Source organism: Medicago sativa, chromosome 3 (genome assembly GCF_051527215.1).
Source record: "Medicago sativa cultivar Bolivia chromosome 3, Bolivia_mono, whole genome shotgun sequence".
Lineage (NCBI taxonomy): Eukaryota > Viridiplantae > Streptophyta > Magnoliopsida > Fabales > Fabaceae > Medicago > Medicago sativa.
This window is the reverse complement of record NC_140751.1, coordinates 73,806,123-73,828,012: the sequence shown is the minus strand read 5'-3', so window position 1 is coordinate 73,828,012 and position 21,890 is coordinate 73,806,123. Positions and strand designations below refer to the sequence as shown.

At 32.1% G+C, this 21,890-nt stretch overlaps 1 protein-coding gene and 1 long non-coding RNA gene across 2 annotated transcripts; one reads left to right on the top strand and one right to left on the bottom strand.

The window, feature by feature from the left end:
* The first annotated feature begins 1,296 nt into the window (after positions 1-1,296).
* On the top strand, positions 1,297-4,827 carry LOC146940062 (auxin transporter-like protein 3). Its single transcript, XM_085753642.1, has 8 exons — positions 1,297-1,560; positions 1,668-1,853; positions 1,951-2,063; positions 2,173-2,356; positions 2,676-2,773; positions 2,950-3,157; positions 3,392-3,649; positions 4,349-4,827. Exons 1-8 carry the CDS (start codon positions 1,405-1,407, stop codon positions 4,541-4,543), a joined length of 1,398 nt encoding a protein of 465 aa, XP_085609768.1. The 5' UTR covers positions 1,297-1,404; the 3' UTR covers positions 4,544-4,827.
* Positions 4,828-14,073: 9,246 nt separating this feature from the next.
* On the bottom strand, positions 14,074-15,356 carry LOC146940061 (uncharacterized). Its single transcript, XR_015031879.1, has 3 exons — positions 14,801-15,356; positions 14,348-14,701; positions 14,074-14,250 (listed from the first exon to the last, which is right to left on the bottom strand). It is a non-coding gene; the product is annotated as an uncharacterized LOC146940061 (long non-coding RNA).
* Positions 15,357-21,890: the final 6,534 nt, after the last annotated feature.

The window sequence follows — 21,890 nt, the reverse complement described above, 5'->3', positions numbered from 1 at the left end:
TGCTATTAAGCCTTATCATTAATTTCATCGGGTACTTGAAAGATATACCACTACATGAACCATATAACAAATAGAAAACCTAATAACTTGAAATATATCCCACTACATGAACCATATAAAAAATAGAAAGCCTAATAACTTACGAAAAAAGTGGAAATGAAAAGAAAAAAGAGAGGGTTAATGGACTTGGGGTTTTTGCTAGAATTTTCTTTTAGTAAAGCCAGTTGGAGCACGTATGGTACTAATCATGATTAGCACCAAGCCCCCTTGAAAGCAATGATTCCTTCCATCTTAGTTTCCCCCACATAAACATGTACTCTACTCTACTCTCACACTCATATAAACTTTTTTTAATCTTCCCCTACATAAATTTTTCTCTTTTAATTTTGCTTTTATCAACATTCATGATCAATCAATGTGCATGGGCTCTTTCATAATAAAGAAAAGAAATAGTCCAATGGTGGGCCACCCCGCTCGTGCATTGCAGCTAATGTTGGCCCATCACAGCCAACTATACTGATCATGAGGTTGAACCTTCACATTAGCTATTGGTAAGAGAGAATTATTAAGGAAAAAAGCTGAGTACATGTGAAATAAGCAAAAACCTTTCCACCATTCACACACAAAAAAGGTCATATAAGGAAAGGATCCCTATCAATTTTTTAAAATCGGAGTGGAGATCGAATCGGTGAAATATCTGGATCATAGTTCGAGGTTTAATTGACTTAACCTAAGTTGAACCAAATGATAAATACTTCCTCCGACTCGTATATAAACAATTTTTTTTAGGTTCATTGAATAATTGGTTTATTTAATCAATATTATAAACAATATACATCAATTGTTCAATGAATCTGAAAAATGAATCTTTGCTTATCTTTGGGACTGGAGGAAGTAAACAATTAATATTAAAAGGTGAAAAGAAAAATAACATTTATAAAGTTGTTTGATATGATAAGGTCCGCTTCTCAACACTTAGTGTGAGTTTCGTCACTAAATTTTTTAAAAGAAAAAAAGAGGAATCATTATCGTTGGATCGTTATAAATGTTTGACTTAATCATATAACTACATATGATTAGTTGTAATTTTTCATAGAAATGAAAATCGATTAAACCATCCACGATTGAACCGGTTCAACTCAATTCAATCAGATTCAAACAGACTGCATTATAAGTAGGATCGAATCAACCGACAAACATGCCATTCTCGGGTTCAACCGATTGAACCGATCGGTTCAATCTGGTTTTTAAAACATTGGTAGCTATATATATAATAATTTAATGTGAAAGTGTAATATAGGAGTGTGAAAAGAAGCACTTCTCCTATCTATATATATCTTTGGTCACTTAACTCTATTGTCTTTCCTTTAAAACACTTTAAGGGAGATAACAATAACAATAAAAATGACTTCTGAGAAAGTTGAAACTGTTGTTGCTGGAAATTACTTAGAAATGGAAAGGGAAGAGGAAGGTTCTAAGTCCACTACAGGGAAATTATCTAAGTTCTTCTGGCATGGTGGTTCTGTCTATGATGCTTGGTTTAGTTGTGCTTCAAATCAGGCACTTATTCATAAATCATTTTTTACTTCTTTAATTATGCAATATCTTTTTCTTTTGGAGTGACAAAATTCTCATAATTTATATGTTTGTTGGATTTAATTATGTAGGTTGCACAAGTGCTATTGACATTGCCATATTCCTTTTCACAATTGGGAATGTTATCTGGAATTCTATTTCAGATTTTTTATGGATTAATGGGAAGTTGGACTGCTTACATTATCAGTGTTCTTTATGTTGAATACAGAACTAGAAAAGAAAGAGAGAAAGTTGATTTCAGAAACCATGTTATTCAGGTGATTATATATGTATTGATTATATTTATCATCAGTTTAATTTAGATTATAAATTCTTCTAAATTCTAATTAACCTTTTATTTTTCACTGTTTGTAGTGGTTTGAAGTTCTTGATGGACTTTTAGGAAAACATTGGAGGAACCTTGGTCTATTTTTCAACTGCACTTTCCTTTTATTTGGATCAGTAATTCAGCTAATTGCTTGTGCAAGGTTGTTACTATATATGTTTTGAAATTTGAAAAAAAATAATTTTTGCATGTATATAAATTTTAAGCTAACAATTTTTATTTTTGTATACTATGAATAATTAATGTCACAGTAACATATACTACATAAATGACCATTTGGACAAGAGAACTTGGACATACATCTTTGGAGCTTGTTGTGCCACAACAGTTTTCATCCCTTCTTTCCACAATTACAGAATCTGGTCATTTTTAGGCCTAGTGATGACCACTTACACTGCATGGTATATGACCATAGCTTCCATTCTTCATGGACAGGTAAAAGATTCAAACATATACAATTCATGAGCCTCATCCTCTAAAATCATATAATAAATTCAAGTATTTAATTTATATACACCGACAATGTAAATATTTGTTACACCGTAGATCGATCATAACTGTTAAATCATAAAAATGTTTGACTTTGATTATAATTATTTCAAAAGTCACACATATAAATGGTTGTGATTTGCCGTTAGTGTAAAAAAAAAAAATCATTGACTCACAATGTATCAAAATTAAACTCTAAATTCAATACTTTTGATATATATTAATATTGCTTCATTTGTGTTATTCAATCTCTATGATTCTGAAGGCTGAGGATGTGAAGCACTCTGGCCCAACCAAATTGGTTCTATACTTCACTGGAGCTACCAACATTCTATATACCTTTGGGGGACATGCTGTTACAGTGTAAGGACTAAAAAGCTTTAAGAGATCAATTAATTTTCAATAAATTTATTTAAGCTATGTAACATGGTTTTTGAGAAATGGAAGGAATTTGTCATAACTTTGAATTTTGTATTGTGATTTCAAAATTGACTATATGTGAATGTGACAGTCTTGTAATTAATTTTATTATAATGTAGGGAAATAATGCATGCAATGTGGAAGCCACAGAAGTTTAAGATGATATATCTAATTGCAACTTTGTACGTGATGACCTTAACTTTGCCATCAGCAGCTGCAGTATATTGGGCATTTGGGGACAATCTTCTCACTCATTCCAATGCTCTCTCATTGCTCCCTAGGACAGGGTTTAGAGATACAGCTGTCATTCTCATGCTCATTCATCAGGTTAATTAATTAATTAATTATCTTCAATAAATAATCTATTAATTACTATCTATAAATCATTGACAAAATATGACATTGCTGATACACCGACACCTATACAATTCGATAAAGTAAAATATTTGATGTAACCACATATGTTAGTATGGAAGACTGACCGCACCTTCCATCAAAAGTGTCGTGCTAGATCATATATCTAAAGGGATTATTTGTTGTTTTGGTTGTACATTTTTGCAGTTTATAACATTTGGATTTGCTTGCACTCCTTTATATTTTGTGTGGGAGAAATTTCTTGGAGTGCATGAAACCAAAAGTTTGCTCAAAAGGGCATTGGTTAGACTTCCTGTTGTGATTCCAATATGGTTTCTGGCAATAATATTCCCATTCTTTGGCCCTATTAATTCAACTGTTGGATCACTCTTGGTTAGCTTCACTGTTTACATAATTCCTGCCTTGGCACACATGGTCACATTTGCTTCAGCACCAGCTAGAGAGGTAATTATTCTTATTGCTAAAACACTATCTTGAACTTATTATTTTACAAATTTATGTATATACTCTCTCTAGTCAAATATAAGCAACAAAATAGTTATATTTGATGGTTTAAAATATACATAAATTTTAACTACTTTTATCATATTTAATGTTATTATTCATGAATTACCTTCAATTAAGTTAAATTTTATTTTCATGGAACAATTTGTCAAAATAATAATAATCATGGAACAAGTTTTTGTGAGGGACAATTTCGAAAGTATAATATTTTTTATTAATTCAAAAAATTAAATGAGATTAACTTCTTAAAAGGTATGATGTTAAATTTTTATTTCTATTTTTGCTTATATATAAGATTGAAGTATGCTGCAATATTTATTTAGTATGCTTCAATTGGTGGTGATAATGTACAGCAATATATATATATATATATATATATATATATATATATATATATAGGTTATGATAGAAGACACCTTTTGTGAAAGTGTCTTTTATCAAGTTACTCTATGAGCATTTGCGAAAAGACACCAACTTACTTTTATGAAGGTGTCTTTTAGCAAAGTTATAACTAAAAAGTGAAAATCACACCTTAAGGTGTGACTTGATAAAAGACACCACCAAAGGGTGGCTTGTAACATAACCCTATATATATATTGTTACATATGTTAATTAATTTATTTATTTATTTATTGACAGAATGCTGTGGAGAGACCACCATCATTCTTAGGAGGTTGGGTAGGATTATACTCAGTGAATGTGTTTGTGGCTGTATGGGTTTTGGTGGTAGGATTTGGATTAGGAGGATGGGCAAGTATGCTTAATTTCGTACACCAAATTAAAACATTTGGGCTATTTGCTAAGTGCTATCAGTGTCCTCCTCACAAGGCCTAATTAGCTCTCTAATTTTTTTGTGACACTCTCAATTTCAGATCATACATGTGTGTAAAGAGATTATTGGCTTTTGTACTACTTTATTTTTCCTTTCATATATTCTCCCTTTATTTTATTTTTTTTCTATGTAAGAAGCCAGCCAAGTGATGTTGATTGTATCAGCTAATTAAAGGTGTGATGGCAATCAGGGCCACCCCTTATACCAACTTAATCACAATTAGAGTTTCGTGTGCTGATTAATCATGATATGCACTACCCCTTAATGATTATTTCTTTTTGTGCAATTACATTGCTATATGCTTTTCTTTTTTCATTTTTTTGCCAATAAGGACTTTCTATTTTTTGTTTGTATATTTCATCATTTTGCTTATACTTTCTTTTAATTAACCACAAAAATTAAAGGAGAATAAAACTTCATTTTCTATTTTGGTAAAGTGTATTATAATGTAAAAAATTGATGAGAAAATGTAAGAGTTGCTTTAGGGAGCTATTTTTTTCTTACCTCCACAAGTAAACTTCGGATGAATAAATAAAAGAAGAAAACATCATTTTTACGGTCTGAAAGTTATCAAAATCTTATGCTTATATACATGACAAACATTTAAAAAATAAACCATAGGGTTATCAAAATCCACCTCCTTTACAACTCGCAAGAATTTACTACCATTCAAAGTACATATATTTTGTAACTAATAAAAAATAAAAAATGGACACACCCCCACTTTGATATTTGTTGAGGATAGGAAGGTCATATAAGAATATAGACAACGACAATGGCCAAAATGGAATTAAAGTTGGTTGTATTGTATGCATGGTGTTGGAAGAGCTATCTAGCTTTAAGCTCAGATTTCATCCTCTAATCTTTGAATCTTATCTGAAACCTTTGCTTGCAAAATTGAAAAAGTCATATATATCTTTCTTGATGGGTTTCTTCAAATAGATATTGTCTAGCTTTAGTGAAGGGTGAAGTGTGATAAATCAACCAGGCAACCAGCTGTAAAATGCAAAATCTAAATATTATGGGCCACAAAGTCATGACAATCACCACACATTCATGAACTATATTAGGGCACTTACCACATAACTTAAATTGGTTGTTACCTAATTTGATGTGCCTTCTTTCTATGATATGCCAGAGGACAAACATATTGAAATTGAACAGATATTTACTTTTTCCCAAAATAATAATAGTATAACTTTCAAATTTCGTCAACTAGTAATTGTCTTTTCCTTTTGGACCCTCTTTATGTACCTAGTGATTGTTTGCATATTGGGGAATATATTTACGCCATATTTCAGATGGATTAATTGCAATTTTTGTAAAGAAAAAGTTGATATAATTTGAGTTAAATCTTTCAAAACTCTCGATATAACTTGAGTCAACTCATAGAAGTGACCAAATAGTAAAATTAAGACTACGAGTTCTTGTTTTAAGAATGTGCTAATAACATATTTTTAAGATAATAATCAAATTCTAAGTACATTTCAAACAGGAGACCTTAATTAGTTTCTTTAAAATAAGCAATGTACCTTAATTTTTTTTGCCACTATTAGAGTTTGATTCCTTAATTTAAGGTACATATCTTATATAATTTAGGGTAAAAAGTGGATTCCTTAACATTTAAAAATAATATTTCTCATGTTTTTATATTACAATATTTCTCATCTCATTCTCAAGAGAAAAATGATATTTCCCATCATATTTATGTAAAATTTTGTGTTTTCATCTTCTTCTTCTTCTTTTTGACAGAATTTTGTATTTTATATATTTTACACATTAATTAAAATTGAACTAGTAACAACGATAAAATAAAACTAATTAAAATGAATATTATTTCAAATACTTATGTTTTGAGTATGAGCTATGCTATTTAACGCGACTAAACGCATCCCGAGGAATTCACGAAGCACTTTGGCCGTTGGATCTTTTGCTGGATTGGAATTCATGGGTAATCAAATATAAAAAGTGGGGGCAAAAAGGAATACAGGTGTCATGAATTATCGGGATCAATTTTGTCGCTATAAATAGTGTTTTCCTTTGAGTATTAATTAAAATAAACGAATTAGTATTTTAATTTGAAACAAAATTGAGTATAAATATTTTTTTTAATCAAAATTGAGTATAAATAAATATTTTAATTTAATGTAAATTTAGCGTGAGCATGTCTAATTTTTCACTGTTGAAGCAAAATATGTATAAATTGCATAAAGATAGTTACTCATGTTCTATTTACTCGAATTGAGTTCCCAAGTATCTCTTTTAAGATAACGTCAAAATAAAGTATCTCTTTTAAGATAATTGATACATATAGGGGATTCTATCATCAAACTGTTCAAATGAGTTTGGGTTGGTGGTGAGTAAAGCTTAAATGAGAGAGTTTGGATCATCTTCTTCCATCCTTCCTTATCCTTCATCTCAAATAAGTGTAAGAAGAGAGAGAAAATCAATAAAAAAAATTACTAATAAAAAGAAGAGAGCGAAAATGTAAGAGAGAGATAGAGATGAATTCATGAAGAAGATATTTGAGAGGCTTATTAAAAGAAGATGATCCAATTTTGAACTCATGTTTAAAATGTTATAAAGATTTTTGCAAAAATTTATAATTTTTTAATATGGAATGAATTAAATATGAATTTTTTAAATTTCAAAAGTCGAAATTAACGAAAACTTCAACCTAAAAATCAAATTTTAAGCTTCTTTTTTTTTTAGAAATATTTTATGATGTTCTAAACATGCATGCAACAAAAATTTATTCAAAAATAGACATTAACTTAACAATAAATACTAAACTGTATGCATGAAAATTTTGTAAGGACGTTAACGTGTCACTTTTTTTTAAATGGAGACGAAAAATGAAATTTGGTATTTTTTTTAGATACAAAAACTTGTTTAATCCTTAATATATTTCTTAAATCTACAAAAATGTTCCGCGTTACTTGATGAAGAGCAGATGGAGCTTCACGGCCTATCAGCCACCTTACACTCATTGGTCAGGGTTGATAATAGCATGAATTGGCAAAAATCGCGAATGAAATGGTTAAAGGAGGGAGATGCGAATTCAAAATTCTTTCATGGTTGTATGAATGGTCGTAGACGTCAAAATGCTATCTCTATGGTGTCTGTCGACGGTGTTAACATTGATGGAGTGCACAATATTCGTGAGGCTATTTTCCAACACTTCTGTAATCATTTCAAGACCGTTGGTGCTCACCGGCCGGGAGTGGGTGCCCTTCAATTCCGAAAATTGTCTTTTGTCGAAGGGGGTCTGTTAACAAAACCTTTTTCTCTAGCGGAAGTTAAACAGGCGGTGTGGGAATGTGACAGTTTTAAAAGTCCGGGCCCGGATGGTATTAGTTTTGGTTTTATTAAGGAATTTTGGGATTTACTTCAACATGACTTTTTGAGATTTATGGTGGAGTTTCATAGAAATGGGAAACTGACAAAAGGCATTAATTCCACATTTATTGCGTTGATTCCTAAGGTAACGAGTCCTCAAAGGCTTAATGATTTTAGGCCTATATCGTTGGTTGGCTGTATATATAAGGTGCTGGCTAAAGTACTTGCAAACAGGCTCCGTGAAGTAGTGGGCAGTGTGGTGTCCGAATCTCAGTCGGCATTTGTAAAGGGGAAGTAGATTTTGGATGGCATATTGATAGCTAATGAAGTGGTAGATGAAGCAAGGCGTATGAATAAGGAGTTAATGTTGTTCAAAGTGGATTTTGAAAAGGCGTATGATTCGGAGGACTTAATGTACCTTGACTCGGTGATGGCTAATATGAACTTTCCAACAATTTGGCGGAAATGGATAATGGAATGTGTTGGATCAATCAGTGTTGGTAAATGGGTGTCCGACGGACGAATTCCCTATACAGCGGGGTCTTCATCAAGGTGACCCATTGTCTCCTTTTTTATTCCTATTGGCTGCTGAAGGTTTAAATGTGCTTATGAACGCGGTGGTGAGGGAGCATCAATTTCACGGGTATGGAGTTGGAACTGGCGGTGAGGTTAAATTGACTCATCTCCAATTTGCGGATGACACTATTATTATTGGTGAAAAGAGTTGGTTAAACGTTCGTACCATGCGGGCGGTTTTATTGTTGTTTGAGGAAGTGTCGGGTTTGAAGGTGAATTTTCACAAAAGCATGCTGACAGGTGTCAACATTCCTGATTCTTGGTTGTCAGAAGCGGCGTCGGTAATGAGTTGTCGAAGGGGTGGTATTCCGTTTATCTATTTGGGTTTGCCTATCGGTGGTGATTCAAGGAAACTTTGTTTTTGGAAACCTGTTGTCGATCGCATTGTCTCTCGCTTGTCGTCGTGGAACAATAAATTCCTTTCTTTCGGTGGCCGTCTGGTTCTTCTGAAGTCAGTTCTGTCCTCACTACCGGTTTACTTTCTTTCCTTTTTCAAAGCCCCTGCAGGTATAATTTCTTCTATTGAATCTTTATTTAAAATTTTTTTTTGGGGGGGTGGTGAGGATACTAGGAAAATAAATTGGATAAATTGGGAGTCGATATGTACTCCTAAGGAGGATGGTGGGTTGGGGGTTAGGAGGTTAGGAGCTTTTAACGTTGCTTTGGTTGGCAAATGGTGTTGGAGGATGTTGACGGAACCGGAGGGTTTGTGGTACCGAGTTTTAAAAGCTCGTTACGGAGAGTCTGGGGGGCGGTTACAGGAGGGAGGTAGGTTTAGTTCGTCTTGGTGGCGGATGTTGTGTAGGGTGCGTGAAGGGGTCGGTGAGGGTGTCGGTAGGTGGTTCGATAATAATATTCGGAGGGAGGTGGGAAATGGGAGGAATACTATGTTTTGGCACGACACTTGGGTTGGGGAAGTTCCTTTGAGTATTAAATTTCCTCGCCTATTCGATCTGGCCTTGAACAAAGAGAGTAGTGTGGAGGAGATGTGGAGGTTAGGGTGGGCGGAGGGGGGTGGGGCTTGGAGATGGCGTCGTAGGTTGTTAGCTTGGGAGGAGGAGAGTGTGAGGGAGTGTTCAAACTTATTATTTAATGTTGTTTTACAGGAAAATACCATTGATACTTGGAGGTGGCTTTTAGACCCTATTAAGGGCTATACGGTGAAGGAAGCTTATCGCTTTCTGACTACTCCAGAGGTCCCACCGGACAGGTCTCTTGTTGACAACGTTTGGCATCACTGTATCCCCTCAAAAGTGTCACTGTTTGTTTGGCGCTTACTACGCAATAGATTGCCTACTAAAGACAATTTGGTTCGAAGGCGTGTGCTTCATTCAGATGACTCGGCTTGCATTTCAGGATGTCAACAGTCGGAAACGGCTAATCATTTATTCTTGGATTGTGCTATTTTTGGCTCGCTTTGGCATCAAGTGTGGAATTGGTTGGGCATTTCTTCGGTTCAGCCAGGCGATCTAAAACTTCATTTTCATCAGTTTACTAACTTGCCAGGCTTACCTCGTGCTACTTCTGTTTTCTTTAAAATTATTTGGTTTACTTCTGTGTGGGTGATTTGGAAGGAAAGGAACAACCGAATATTCCAAAATACGGTAACAAATCCTTCTATTCTTATTGACAAAGTTAAACAACAGTCTTTTCTCTGGTTGAAAGCAAAGCAGGTGAATTTTAGTTATCGTTATTATGATTGGTGGAAACATCCGCTCCTTTGTATGGGTGTCCACATGTAACTGTTTTCTGCTTCTGTTTGTGCCTCTGTATTATGGCACTTTGACTTTGTAAATACTCTTGGTAGGTTCCCCTATTGCACTTCTCGTGCGGGGTGAATCTTGCCCGTTTATAATACATCATTTTAGCTTGTTCAAAAAAAAAAAAAAAATTCTTAAATTTATATAAATTTAAATATGTTAATATGTACTCATGAATATGAGTAACATATAACGTGCTTCTTTTATTTGTATAATATACATAATCTAAATCTCATAAGTAGAACTCAAAATGATAAAAAGTTGCATAAATCTCATAAGTAGAACTCAAAATGATAAAAAGTTGCATAAATCTTTTGAGTTCGGGTATGCTCCATTTAGGCTAAGCTCCATTTACTCCATTTAAGGTTTGGATGCAAGACATGTGACAAAAAAATATCTAACAGTTGAGATTTTAAATTAAAAAACAATAAAAGGTTGTTGTGATATGAGATAAGAAGGGAACATGATTTTGTTTGTTATTATTATGTATTTTTATTAAACAAATATTTGTTTTTTAATTTAAAATCTCAACCGTTAGATTTTTTTTTTGCCACATGTCTTGCATCCAAACCCTAAATGGAGTAAATGGAGCTTAACCTAAATTGAGCATACCTGAACTCAAATCTTTTACACACAGAACATGAGTTCGAAACACACAATTCTCCATTTCTCAACATTTAGTGTGTGTGAGTTTCACCGTCAGATTTAATCTTTAGGAAAAGAAAAAAGCTCTTATTTAGAAGGAAATATTTTGTACATTTTGATGTATATATGAAAACTGGCATTTAAAGAACCCTTACATTCACATGAAGTTAGGCCAAATGCAACTAAGAAAGTGTGGTAAATTAAAAACTACTCTAGCGATTATTGAAACTTAGTATTCATCTAATTTTTTATGTAAAAATTTAATATACTTTTTTTAGGGGGAAAATTTAATGTACTAATTTTTTATGTAAAAATTTAATATACTTTTTTTAGGGGGGAAATTTAATGTACTTATTTTAGAAAATAAGAGTGCACTAAAAATCTCATATCATCTATATAATCACGAGGTCATTCATATTTATTCAAATAATTTTAATTTTTAATAATTGTTTTCTAAAGTGAACTTTTACGAATAGAAAGAATATTTATTTCCATATCTGTCCATCACTTCCCCCTCTTCCCTCCATAATTAGACATGTTACTTTAGGAAAATTAATTTGTAAATATAACAACTCCCCCATGCAAAGTAATGAGAGATCTGATCTCCCATGATATAAAATATATATATATATATATATATATATATATATATATATATATATATATATATATATCAATCATCAAAATATTTATAATACCATCTACAGGAGGAAATGGCCCCAACTTGTGGTATCGTCCTTGGTTTTGTAGCTAAAGCTATATTTTTGAAGATGAAAAGTAAAATGAGGATACAACGTGGGTAAAAGTTTAGACTGAGACAACAACCTCATCCACATGTGATGCCCTAATTTAACATTTCAATTCATGTCTTTGACCTTACACATGGCTATGGAAGCTTAGAAAGCACACTTTTCTCAAGATATGTCTATCTAACACAAGATAAAGTGTCACGAGTATCCATTAATCTTCCAAGCATAGATCCATGGCACGAGAAAGGGAAGTGCAAGATCCAATATTATGTATTGTTTATTTCTTTTAGACTTTTAGGGCTTGTGAGATTGAAATTGCTACATGAAATTTGTGTCCCACAATACAAATGTTGCTAGTGATTGTGTTGTGTGTACTTCTAACCATGTGAGTACCCAATTGAAGGAAAATAATTACAAATTATCAGTGGTGACCACTAATACTTCACAATTTGTCAAGAACTTTCCATGTCAATGATATTGTCACGTAATTTTCATAGAATGTTTCAATTATTTTTCATGTGGCTTCACCAAAATGGATCATTGAATCTGGTGATTCTAGAGAGTTGGTGTGTTTGCTTTTGACTGGTCGTTCAACTTCAATCAACAAATTAACAAATATCAATGTATGATGGGGGGGACTCTATTCTTAAAGTGCCAGCAATGCAATAAAAGTCACTTTTATTTTACTTAAAAAGAAAAAGATGGTTCTATATACGGGATCTAGTTAGGGTCAGAAACAATAAAGCTAAGTAAGGTAAAACTACCTGTAAGTAGGAAAAAGGTTCAGAGCAAAGGTAGCATTAAAGAACTTCAAAACAAGTCAGAACCAACATTTTAATCCATGGTCACATGAACCCCCTCAACAATATACACTAATAATTGTATTTTTATTTAGTTTGAACCCTTTCATATTTAAAGTTATTTAGTTTGAACCCTTTCATATTTAAAGTTTTGCACATTTTGCACAAACTCGTGAATTATATTGTGTGAGATGTGTATGACAAAATTGATAATGAATTGATTATTTAACGATTTCAGAACATAAAACCGTGTAGATCTAAAAGACAATTTTTTAGGGAGATCTATAAAACAATCGTAGATTATGTATTTAATTTTTTTAGTACAATGTAAATTAAGTACAATCTATTTTTTTATATATATTATTATAACTAGCGAAAAGACGGGCACTCACGTGCCTGTCTTTCTGCTCTTTTTATTGCGCTAAAGTTTGAAAATTATGAACGGTATTTTTTTATTAAACTAGAACTCCGACCCGTGCATCGCACGGGTCTCACGGGCCGGAATAATTTGATACATAATAAGACGAAGAATTAATTAAGTTTTTAGTCCCTTTAAATATATCAAATTTCGTTTTTAGTCCTCATAAATTTTTTTGATAGATTTTGGTTCCTATAAAAAATTTCAGCACGTGGTTTTAGTCCCTATTAAATTAAAATTTGTTTAATTATGCTTAAAATTTTAAATTTTTTAATGATTTTTTACATACTTGTTTAAAACATTATAAAATGTTCCTTCGCTTAAACACATACTAAGCAAAGGCAAGCATACTAACTTGGTTTTGTCAATCTGTACTTTTAATTTAACCTGTGAATGCGCGGGATCTAGTTACTCAAGCCAAATCAGTATTGAGTTTTCTTCATCAATCATACCAACTTGGTTAATGACTATCTAACATTCAGAAAAATATTAACACCTTCCGGAGGTAGATCTAAAAATAAATTTCATACATTTAGAGGTCGAAGCGCTAATAAAAGACAATGATAATAAATTTTTGAAATAATACTTATGCCAATGAATAAATTTATTTAAGTGGACTGGAAAAAGTTTCCTTAGCTAAGTAAATATAGCCGACACAGCAACTTGAAGAAAATTAAAAGCCAAATTGTAAAAAAAACAAAAGGAAAAAACACAGATTATTTAATGTCTGATTTATGCTGATTGAAGGAATTCGATAACAAAGCAAACGACTCCAGCATTCGAGCAAGCTAAACATCTTTGTCGTCCTTGTGCTCAATTTTGACACGAACAACTTTGGTAGGTTTGGTGACCACGTCTGGCCAGCTTCATCATCATCAACAGCCACAGAGTCAATGCTATTAAAGGACCTCTTAGCACCTGTTTTGGTGGTTGGTGTGTCAATCACACATGTATTGCTGCATGAGTCCTCAGCCTCTGGTACATCCTCCAGACATTGGCGACAAACAATTTGATCAATTGTGTTACGGATTAAACCTTTACGGACTCATGAAAGATTAATGTAATAACCATCTGAACATTTGAATTGTTTGGCGCAACACCATCCACACTAAGCTCAACAACAGATCCATCGTCGGGTTTCTATCATGTATACATCAATAAAGGGAAGCAATTAGTAACACGATTCTTCCTTTATGTGCATTATTCAATAACAATTATAAAACCGTAATATCAGTTATGTTCTACCTTCAAATTATACTGAACCATAAACTGCTCAATGACACCAACATCATCAGATGCCTTCTTTACGGCATAATTCAGATACTTCTTTACGACATTTCCTTCACCAACCTCAACCTTGAAAAGAATTTGCTTGTCAATCAGCACATTAAAATCAGCAGGATAATCATTGCCTACTGCTCCCTGCTCAAAAATAATAAAATGTTAGTACAAATTTTCGTCGGTAGATATACCTCATATATAGACCACACATTTATACAATTATATAATACACGACTACCTCATCACGTTCATTGATCAAGTCTTGCACATTACGCCTAATAAACTGGGTCACCTGGCGATCAAAAAGAACAAAAGTAGTGGACCCTGTGTCGTCCATCACGATGACATGCAGCTTGAACATATCAAATAATCAACTATATCAATACAATTCCACGCATGATAAAAACAAAAATTATATTCGGATAAACTTTGTTTACCTTGGGACTGCACCCTTGCAAGTTTTACACTTGCGACAACGGAGCACTCCATTGTCAACGGTGGCCAATGAAGCACACTGGGTGCATGATCGAAAGTACCAATCAACCCCAGTTTCGATCTCACATATAGTGGCAAGCACCGAACCTTGACAGATCTGTAAATATTTCGTAGCGTTTTGCATAAAAATATTGAACAAAAATAACAAAGATGAATCCAAAAATACATCTAAAAATTTCATTAAACAGATAGCCACCTCAGTTGACTCAATCATGCTTTCAATTGTCATTCGGTTGGTGTTGAGCAAGTCATCTGATAAAGACGTGTAGCTGTTCGTTGAAATCTGGCTGACACTTGGTTAACTGTATTGATGCATTTTTCATTCTAATACAAGGGCACCAATGTCAATAGAAGAGTAGCGAGACTCAAGTAGCAAGATAAGGGACGACAACATATAACTCATGTAACCTATTAATAATAATTGGACAATAATATTTGACAGTGTTACTATTAATATTGTGCTGCCCTTTTCTGTGTGCACATCTTCTCAAACTTTCTTACTTATTACAAATTCTAACATGCCATCAGAAAACTATTGTTAGTGGATATCTTTAGGGTTGTATGCCAAATAAGCTACCCATAAACGATGGGAGGACCTCCAGACAACTTAATTATGACCAAAAAAACTTGCCTTTATTCTATAACATATAAAAATGTAAATGGTTACCCTGTCATGTACGCAGCGACTTCAGGCAAATCGCCATTAAGTATCAGCTTAGTTCCATTAAAGGCATTAGCAACTCCCATAGCACCTAATTTTTCAAAAATTCAACAGCAAGTGAACATAATTTCACATTTCATTCTTGATATCAGCAGAAAGCACAAACTTAAAACATGACATACCTATATACATGCGTGTCTTGCAGAACTGCAATATCAATATAGTAGGTGTGTGGTTGTCATGGTTGCCAAAAAAGGTCACAATTTTGTCAGCATGTTCACCCCAAAGTGAGCAATGCAAGTGGTTGTTTCTGTAATAAAATATTACCAAAATATCAATTCAGGAACATAAGGTATATTAAAATTATATTACATGAACCAACTACAAAGAAACAGACAAAGCTTACTCAAGATCCTCTAAAGTGAGATCAATAACCCTGCTTTTCCTTCCATCCTTTTCAGTTTCCCTTATATCACCTCTTTCAATTACATGACCAATAACATCTGAAATTACGTATACAAAAGCAAAAACAAATAACAAATGTATGAAATTCCTAAAGGAATGCTTATAGGTAGTAATAATGTACAACGCACATTCAGAATTGAAGTCTTTGAAGTCTTACCCGTAAACACTTCCTCGACAGTTGAAGAGAGAATTTCATTGAATGGCTTGAACTCAAAAACGTTCATAGGGATAGCAGGCGAGTGTACTTTGGTAAAAGTTGAATTGTGCATCATACTAAGCTTATGTTTGTGTGAAGTTACCTTATAAGGACCTTCATTAAAACCTACAATTGCATTTTCAAGCTGATATGTACCCCCTTCTTCAACCATGGACCTGAACTTTGCCACCAAATCTTTTCTAGCTGTGGCGTGAATACATCCATCCTATTGACGACAACAACATCAGTAAACAGCTGGTTAAATTACATACCTAAAAAATAACGATGACATTAGTTTAATTTTAAAGCTAAGAGTGCAAACATGTAAAAACCTTTTCATCGACCAGTAACATGTTCATGAAAATGATGCTAGTGGGGACCTTCTTCTCTCGAATCAACCAAATGTGAGCAACTCGCACACACATTTTGAGGTTCTTTCTTCCTCCAGAAACAGCTGAGATTGGAGTGTATTTGGCAGACATCATTGGCTGGTTTTTTCCTTTCCAAGAAAGAGAATGCTTGCTTAGATTGAGAAGGTCTGGCTAATAGGTTATGATGTATTTATAGAAAAAGGTGCAATACGTGTGAGTAGGATATGATGGTTGAGCGATAAAGAGTATTACTTATCACGTTAAGCACAAAATAGTGGAACAAAATTAGGAAATGGCCAATATTGTAAGATAAGGATTAATATTGACATACTTTGTTTACTAAGGATTGGCATCTTGATAAGCATGAAAGATTGAAATACTCGCTATTTTTAGGAAATAGCATAATTTGTTATGCACATTGTGTTGACTTCTCTGCATAAAAAATAGGCGATTTTGTTTACTAAAGATTGACATACTGATAAGCATGGAAAAATAGGACATTCTGTTAACTAAAGATTGACACATTGATAAGGATGAAACACATGACACAAATTAATATGAAAGAGTTTTTGCGTAAAACAGAAGAGATAATAGGGCCAATTTGTTTAGGAAGTAGAGATAAATATGAAATAGTTGTTTCGAAAAACATAAGAGATAAATATGAAATAGTTGTTTCGGAAAAATAGGGCTATAGATAAATATGAAATAGTTGTTTCGGAAAACAGAAGAGATAAATATGAAATAGTTGTTTCGGAAAAATAGGGCTATAGATAAATATGAAATAGTTGTAGGACCAATTTGTTTCGGAAGCTAGTAGAGATAAATATGAAATAGTTGTTTCGGAAAATAGAAGAGATAAATATGAAATAGTTGTTTTGGAAAAGAGAAGAGATAAATATGAAATAGTTGTTTCGGAAAATAGAAGAGATAAATATGAAATAGTTGTTTCGAAAAATAGAAGAGATAAATATGAAATATGATCAATGGCTAAAATTGAATGGCGCCTAAATGTGCAAGATCCGATGATTTAGAAAAGTGGAGGGAAAAATGGGGGGAAAATATTAGGGTTAGGGTTAGCTTTAGTTGTTTCGGAAAAATAGGGCTATAGATAAATATGAAATAGTTGTAGGGCCAATTTGTTTCGGAAGTAAAGATAAATATGAAATAGTTGTTTCGGAAAATAGAAGAGATAAATATGAAATAGTTGTTTCGGAAAATAGAAGAGATAAATATGAAATATGATCAATGGCTAAAATTGAATGGCGCCTAAATGCGCAAGATCCAATGGCTTAGAAATGTGGAGGGAAAAATGGGGGGAAAATATTAGGGTTAGGTTAGCTTTAGGGGTTAAGCTTTAGTAAGTAAGATTTTAATTTTGATTAAAAGCAAAAATATAAATGTTTGTTGTTTTCAAATTATAGAAAATCAAACTAATTATGATTATGTATTTAAATGAAACTAACAATATAACAAAAAAAAATCTAAATTCTTATTTTTTTTTAATGACACCAACAACAATCTTTATTATAGAAAAAGTTGTTGTTTAAGGATATAATTGGGATAATGAAAATGTAATTATAGATACATTCATCTAGTTTGTTACACTTTTTAAATGGTAAAGGAAAAAACGGAACATTTTTGTTTGTTACATTTTTATTTTAATATTTAAATTTATTCTTATTTATTTGTTACATGTGATATTTGCATTGAAAATTGAGGGCATTCTTGAAAATAAAAATCCAACTCAAAAATGCTGAAAGGGGTAGTTTTCTTTATATATAGTATAAATTATTAATTAAAGTTAAAAAATTTGAACACTTAACTCAGGTTATTGGCAACGTCATTGATCGCGTCGTGATAGATAATATTGCGAACAATAAAATGAAATGTGATCGATATAATCTTAATCATGGTCATGTTATTGTTGGGAAGACAACATCGATCACAATTCATTTTGATTGTTTACCTTTTTATTAGGTTAATGCGTATAAATTATGAACAATAGTTTTTATGAAATTTTAATTTTGATTTTGGTTAAAATTATAGGTTTAGATACTTTGCACTTTCATATTGTAACAAAGTATACTTATCTTTTCAATGACATCAACAATAGTAAATATAATATAAAATTTTATTTTGTTGTTAAAAAAAATCTTATCTTTTTTAATAACACCAACAGTTTATCATTCTTGCAGGCAGATTAGTTTTAAAGGTGCAATTGAAAGTGAAAAAATCACTCAAAAACCATATATTTCTTTTATATATAGCATAGAATATGGTCGTCAAATTTGTCTATAAGACCTTGGTTATGATGCGAAGTTGGCTCGACCCACTAACAATATTTTCTATTAAGCAAATCAGAACGTGACATATAAGACAATGAAATTGGAGTATAATTTACTATAAAAATTTAATTCAACAAAAAAAGCCATTTCTTTTTTTACTACCTTTACTCAAGTATATGCATAAAAGGCTAAAGCAATTTTATGTATAGGAGCTATATTCAATTTTCATTCACCTAAAAATCACTTATATATGTGAGTCAAGTATTATTTATTTATTTTTATTAGTGGAAATTGAAATTGGAACTCTGAAACAACAACACTCACACCATGCACGTCAAACGTTATATATGATTGCATGTTGATCCCTACATTGGTCGGATGACGATAAATACAAATGTCCAGAAACTACAATCTAGACCTTTGATACATTTTATATTGATTCGAGTTGTTTGATTGAAAAACAGACAGGGATCAAAATGTTATTAATCAAAGCCAAACATATCGAACAACACTGCATGATAAGACACACATGTGTGGGTGGCGGGTCCAAAATTGTCACCTAACCCATAACTGCAAAGTCGACGCAAATTGCAATATTAGAATATACATTTGTCATGAATTAATAGGTAAATATAAAATATAAATGCATGTCTATACTGTATATGATGTTAAGATAAGAAGCTCTTAACTTTCATATATAACCCATGCAATCGTCTTTTTTTTTTTATTAGTTTATTTTCTTTTATATTTTATGTTTTAATACCAAGTAAATTAGACAAAGTTTATGTAAACGCATTTATGTATAAGCAAGACTTTTTTATTAAAAAAAAAATGTATAAGCAAGACTTTTAAATATTTGTAAATAAGTATATTCTCTTTGTACTACAAACAAAAGCATAGTACCAAAATATTTCTAAATTTATTTGTCATAAAACATGGACACGACACAAGAAGACACAAATTTTAGAAATATCCTTCTTCCAACGCACAGGTACTCAGATTTACCAACACTCTTCCCCTTTGTTTTCTCTAGAAAGTGGTGTTAGAATAGATATTAACAATCCACTCAGCTCAAGAATGCAAGTGAGATTGATCCATGTATAAGTTTAATCATTCATTGCATGTGAAAGTGACATTACTATACGTTACAAGCTACATGCTAAACTCAATAATGATTTTGTGGATTGCACTATGTCGGAATCATGCATGAAATTGACCATAGAGCTCCCGGCAAGAAGAATAAGATGGGACTTGTATTTGGTTTATAATAGTAATAACAAGTTTTCAATATTCATCATTGTATTATTATTGTATAATATATCTTCACAATGATTTGATACGTGGGAACAATACATAATGTGGACACAAACAAGAATTTTTTAAGGAACTTCCAAGAGACTATTGGCCCTCAACCAGTGAACTTTGAATAGAAGACAAACAGACCAATTGAAAGATATAGTGATGATGTTTTGTGAGTCAAATGGTCAAAATGCCATTCATATGGTTGTTGTCCATGGAAATTTTATCTACATGGCTACAACTTGAGTGTGTGAGATGAGAATTGTTCCAAGTTGATATTTGGTTCTATAGGAATTTGTCCCTGTCAATGAAACCCTTGCACACTCCAAATTTCCATCCTCCATCCTTGTAGTTGCTGCGGTCGTTACAATACTAATCAAGTTGGTTAAAATTGTCGTGACCAAAAGTAACATGTTATGAACTTCTCAAAGCAAATGAAAAACTTTGGAAACTCGTGATAATAGAGTAATGTCATAAGTGTGAGTACTATAAGCACAAATCTAATCTAATATGAAGAAAAAAATAATATAGTGAATCAAAACATGGAAATTTTACCCTATACCTCTTACATATGTACCTTCACCCTTACAAATTATAAAAATTTCAATATTACCCTTTTTGTTTTTTAACTTTTAATATATTTATCTTTAATCCTAAAATATATTTCTATATCAAGATGAGTTCACCCCGACAGTAAAATCCAGATACGTATTTTCCATAAACATTTAGGGTCCGTTTGGGGTACATGATATATAGAAAGACATGATATGATAAAATTATCATATCCTGATTCAATTTGTTGTTTGGTGCACTAATAGAAATTGATAATTTAAACTTATTTCTAACTTGTTCCTACTCATTCTTTGTTATTTTTATTGTTAGTTTTTGATGGGTTAACAACTTGATAGCATAAAAATTATTAGATGCGCGCTTCTTTTGTTCCTCAAAATGCCTCCTTTTACTCCCACCCTCTCCAACGACTCTATTCCAATACCGTGTTTCAATTCTTTCTTGCTTTCTCCTAATTTTTACGTGCTTATTTCTTTCTTTAGGTTTTTTCTTTTTTCGTATTTTTAATTATCTACCCGATCGACTTTCAATTGACTTCTTATTTTGTGCTTATGTTTCATTTTTTTGTTTCTATTCCAATCAATTAGCTATATAACTATTTCTTTATTTTATGCTTTCTCGTAGTTTTTCAATCGATGTTTCATTTTTTGTTGCTATTCCAATCACTTTTTATGTTGAGCTTCTTATTTTGTGAGATTTTAAACAATTTCGCATCGGTTTTAATTTTCGATAGATTCAAATCCCCACGTCATCGTGAGCTTAACTCAACAAGTAAGGACAATGCATTATATATGTAAGGTTCGAGGTTCAAATCCCGGCCACCACCAAAAAAAGATTCAAATCCCCACAAAGTGGTATAGTGGCCTGGGGTGGAACTCTTGAAGGCTGGGTGTGGTTATTGCCACACCAGCCCAACCCAAACTTTTTTTTTTATATTGAAGCTCAAATTTGATATCATATATTCAAGCACATATAATGCATTGGTGTAGTGGTAAATTGCACGTTTTCCTAACTCATTCTCTTAGGTTCAAGTCTTGCATTTTGTTTTTGTCATAATTTTTTGTCTTGGATTCAAGTCTTGCCTACTGTTTTTGTCATTTTTTTTTTAAAGAATTCATTAATATAACATAAATACAAAAAAGAACATGACAGAATCAACACCGCATAAACTTTAAAAATAACTCATCAACCATTAGACTATAGTGTTTATATGTTGCATTAGTTTCAACATCAACATGTATTAAAAGTTTGTAACTTACTCATAGGTAATCAATGTGTATATATATATATATATATATATATATATATATATATATATATATATATATATATATATATATATATATATATATATATATATATATATATATATATATAAGGGATACTCTTTTTGGGTGGATTTTTTACTTCCAATAGACCATTCATTTAAAATATTTTAT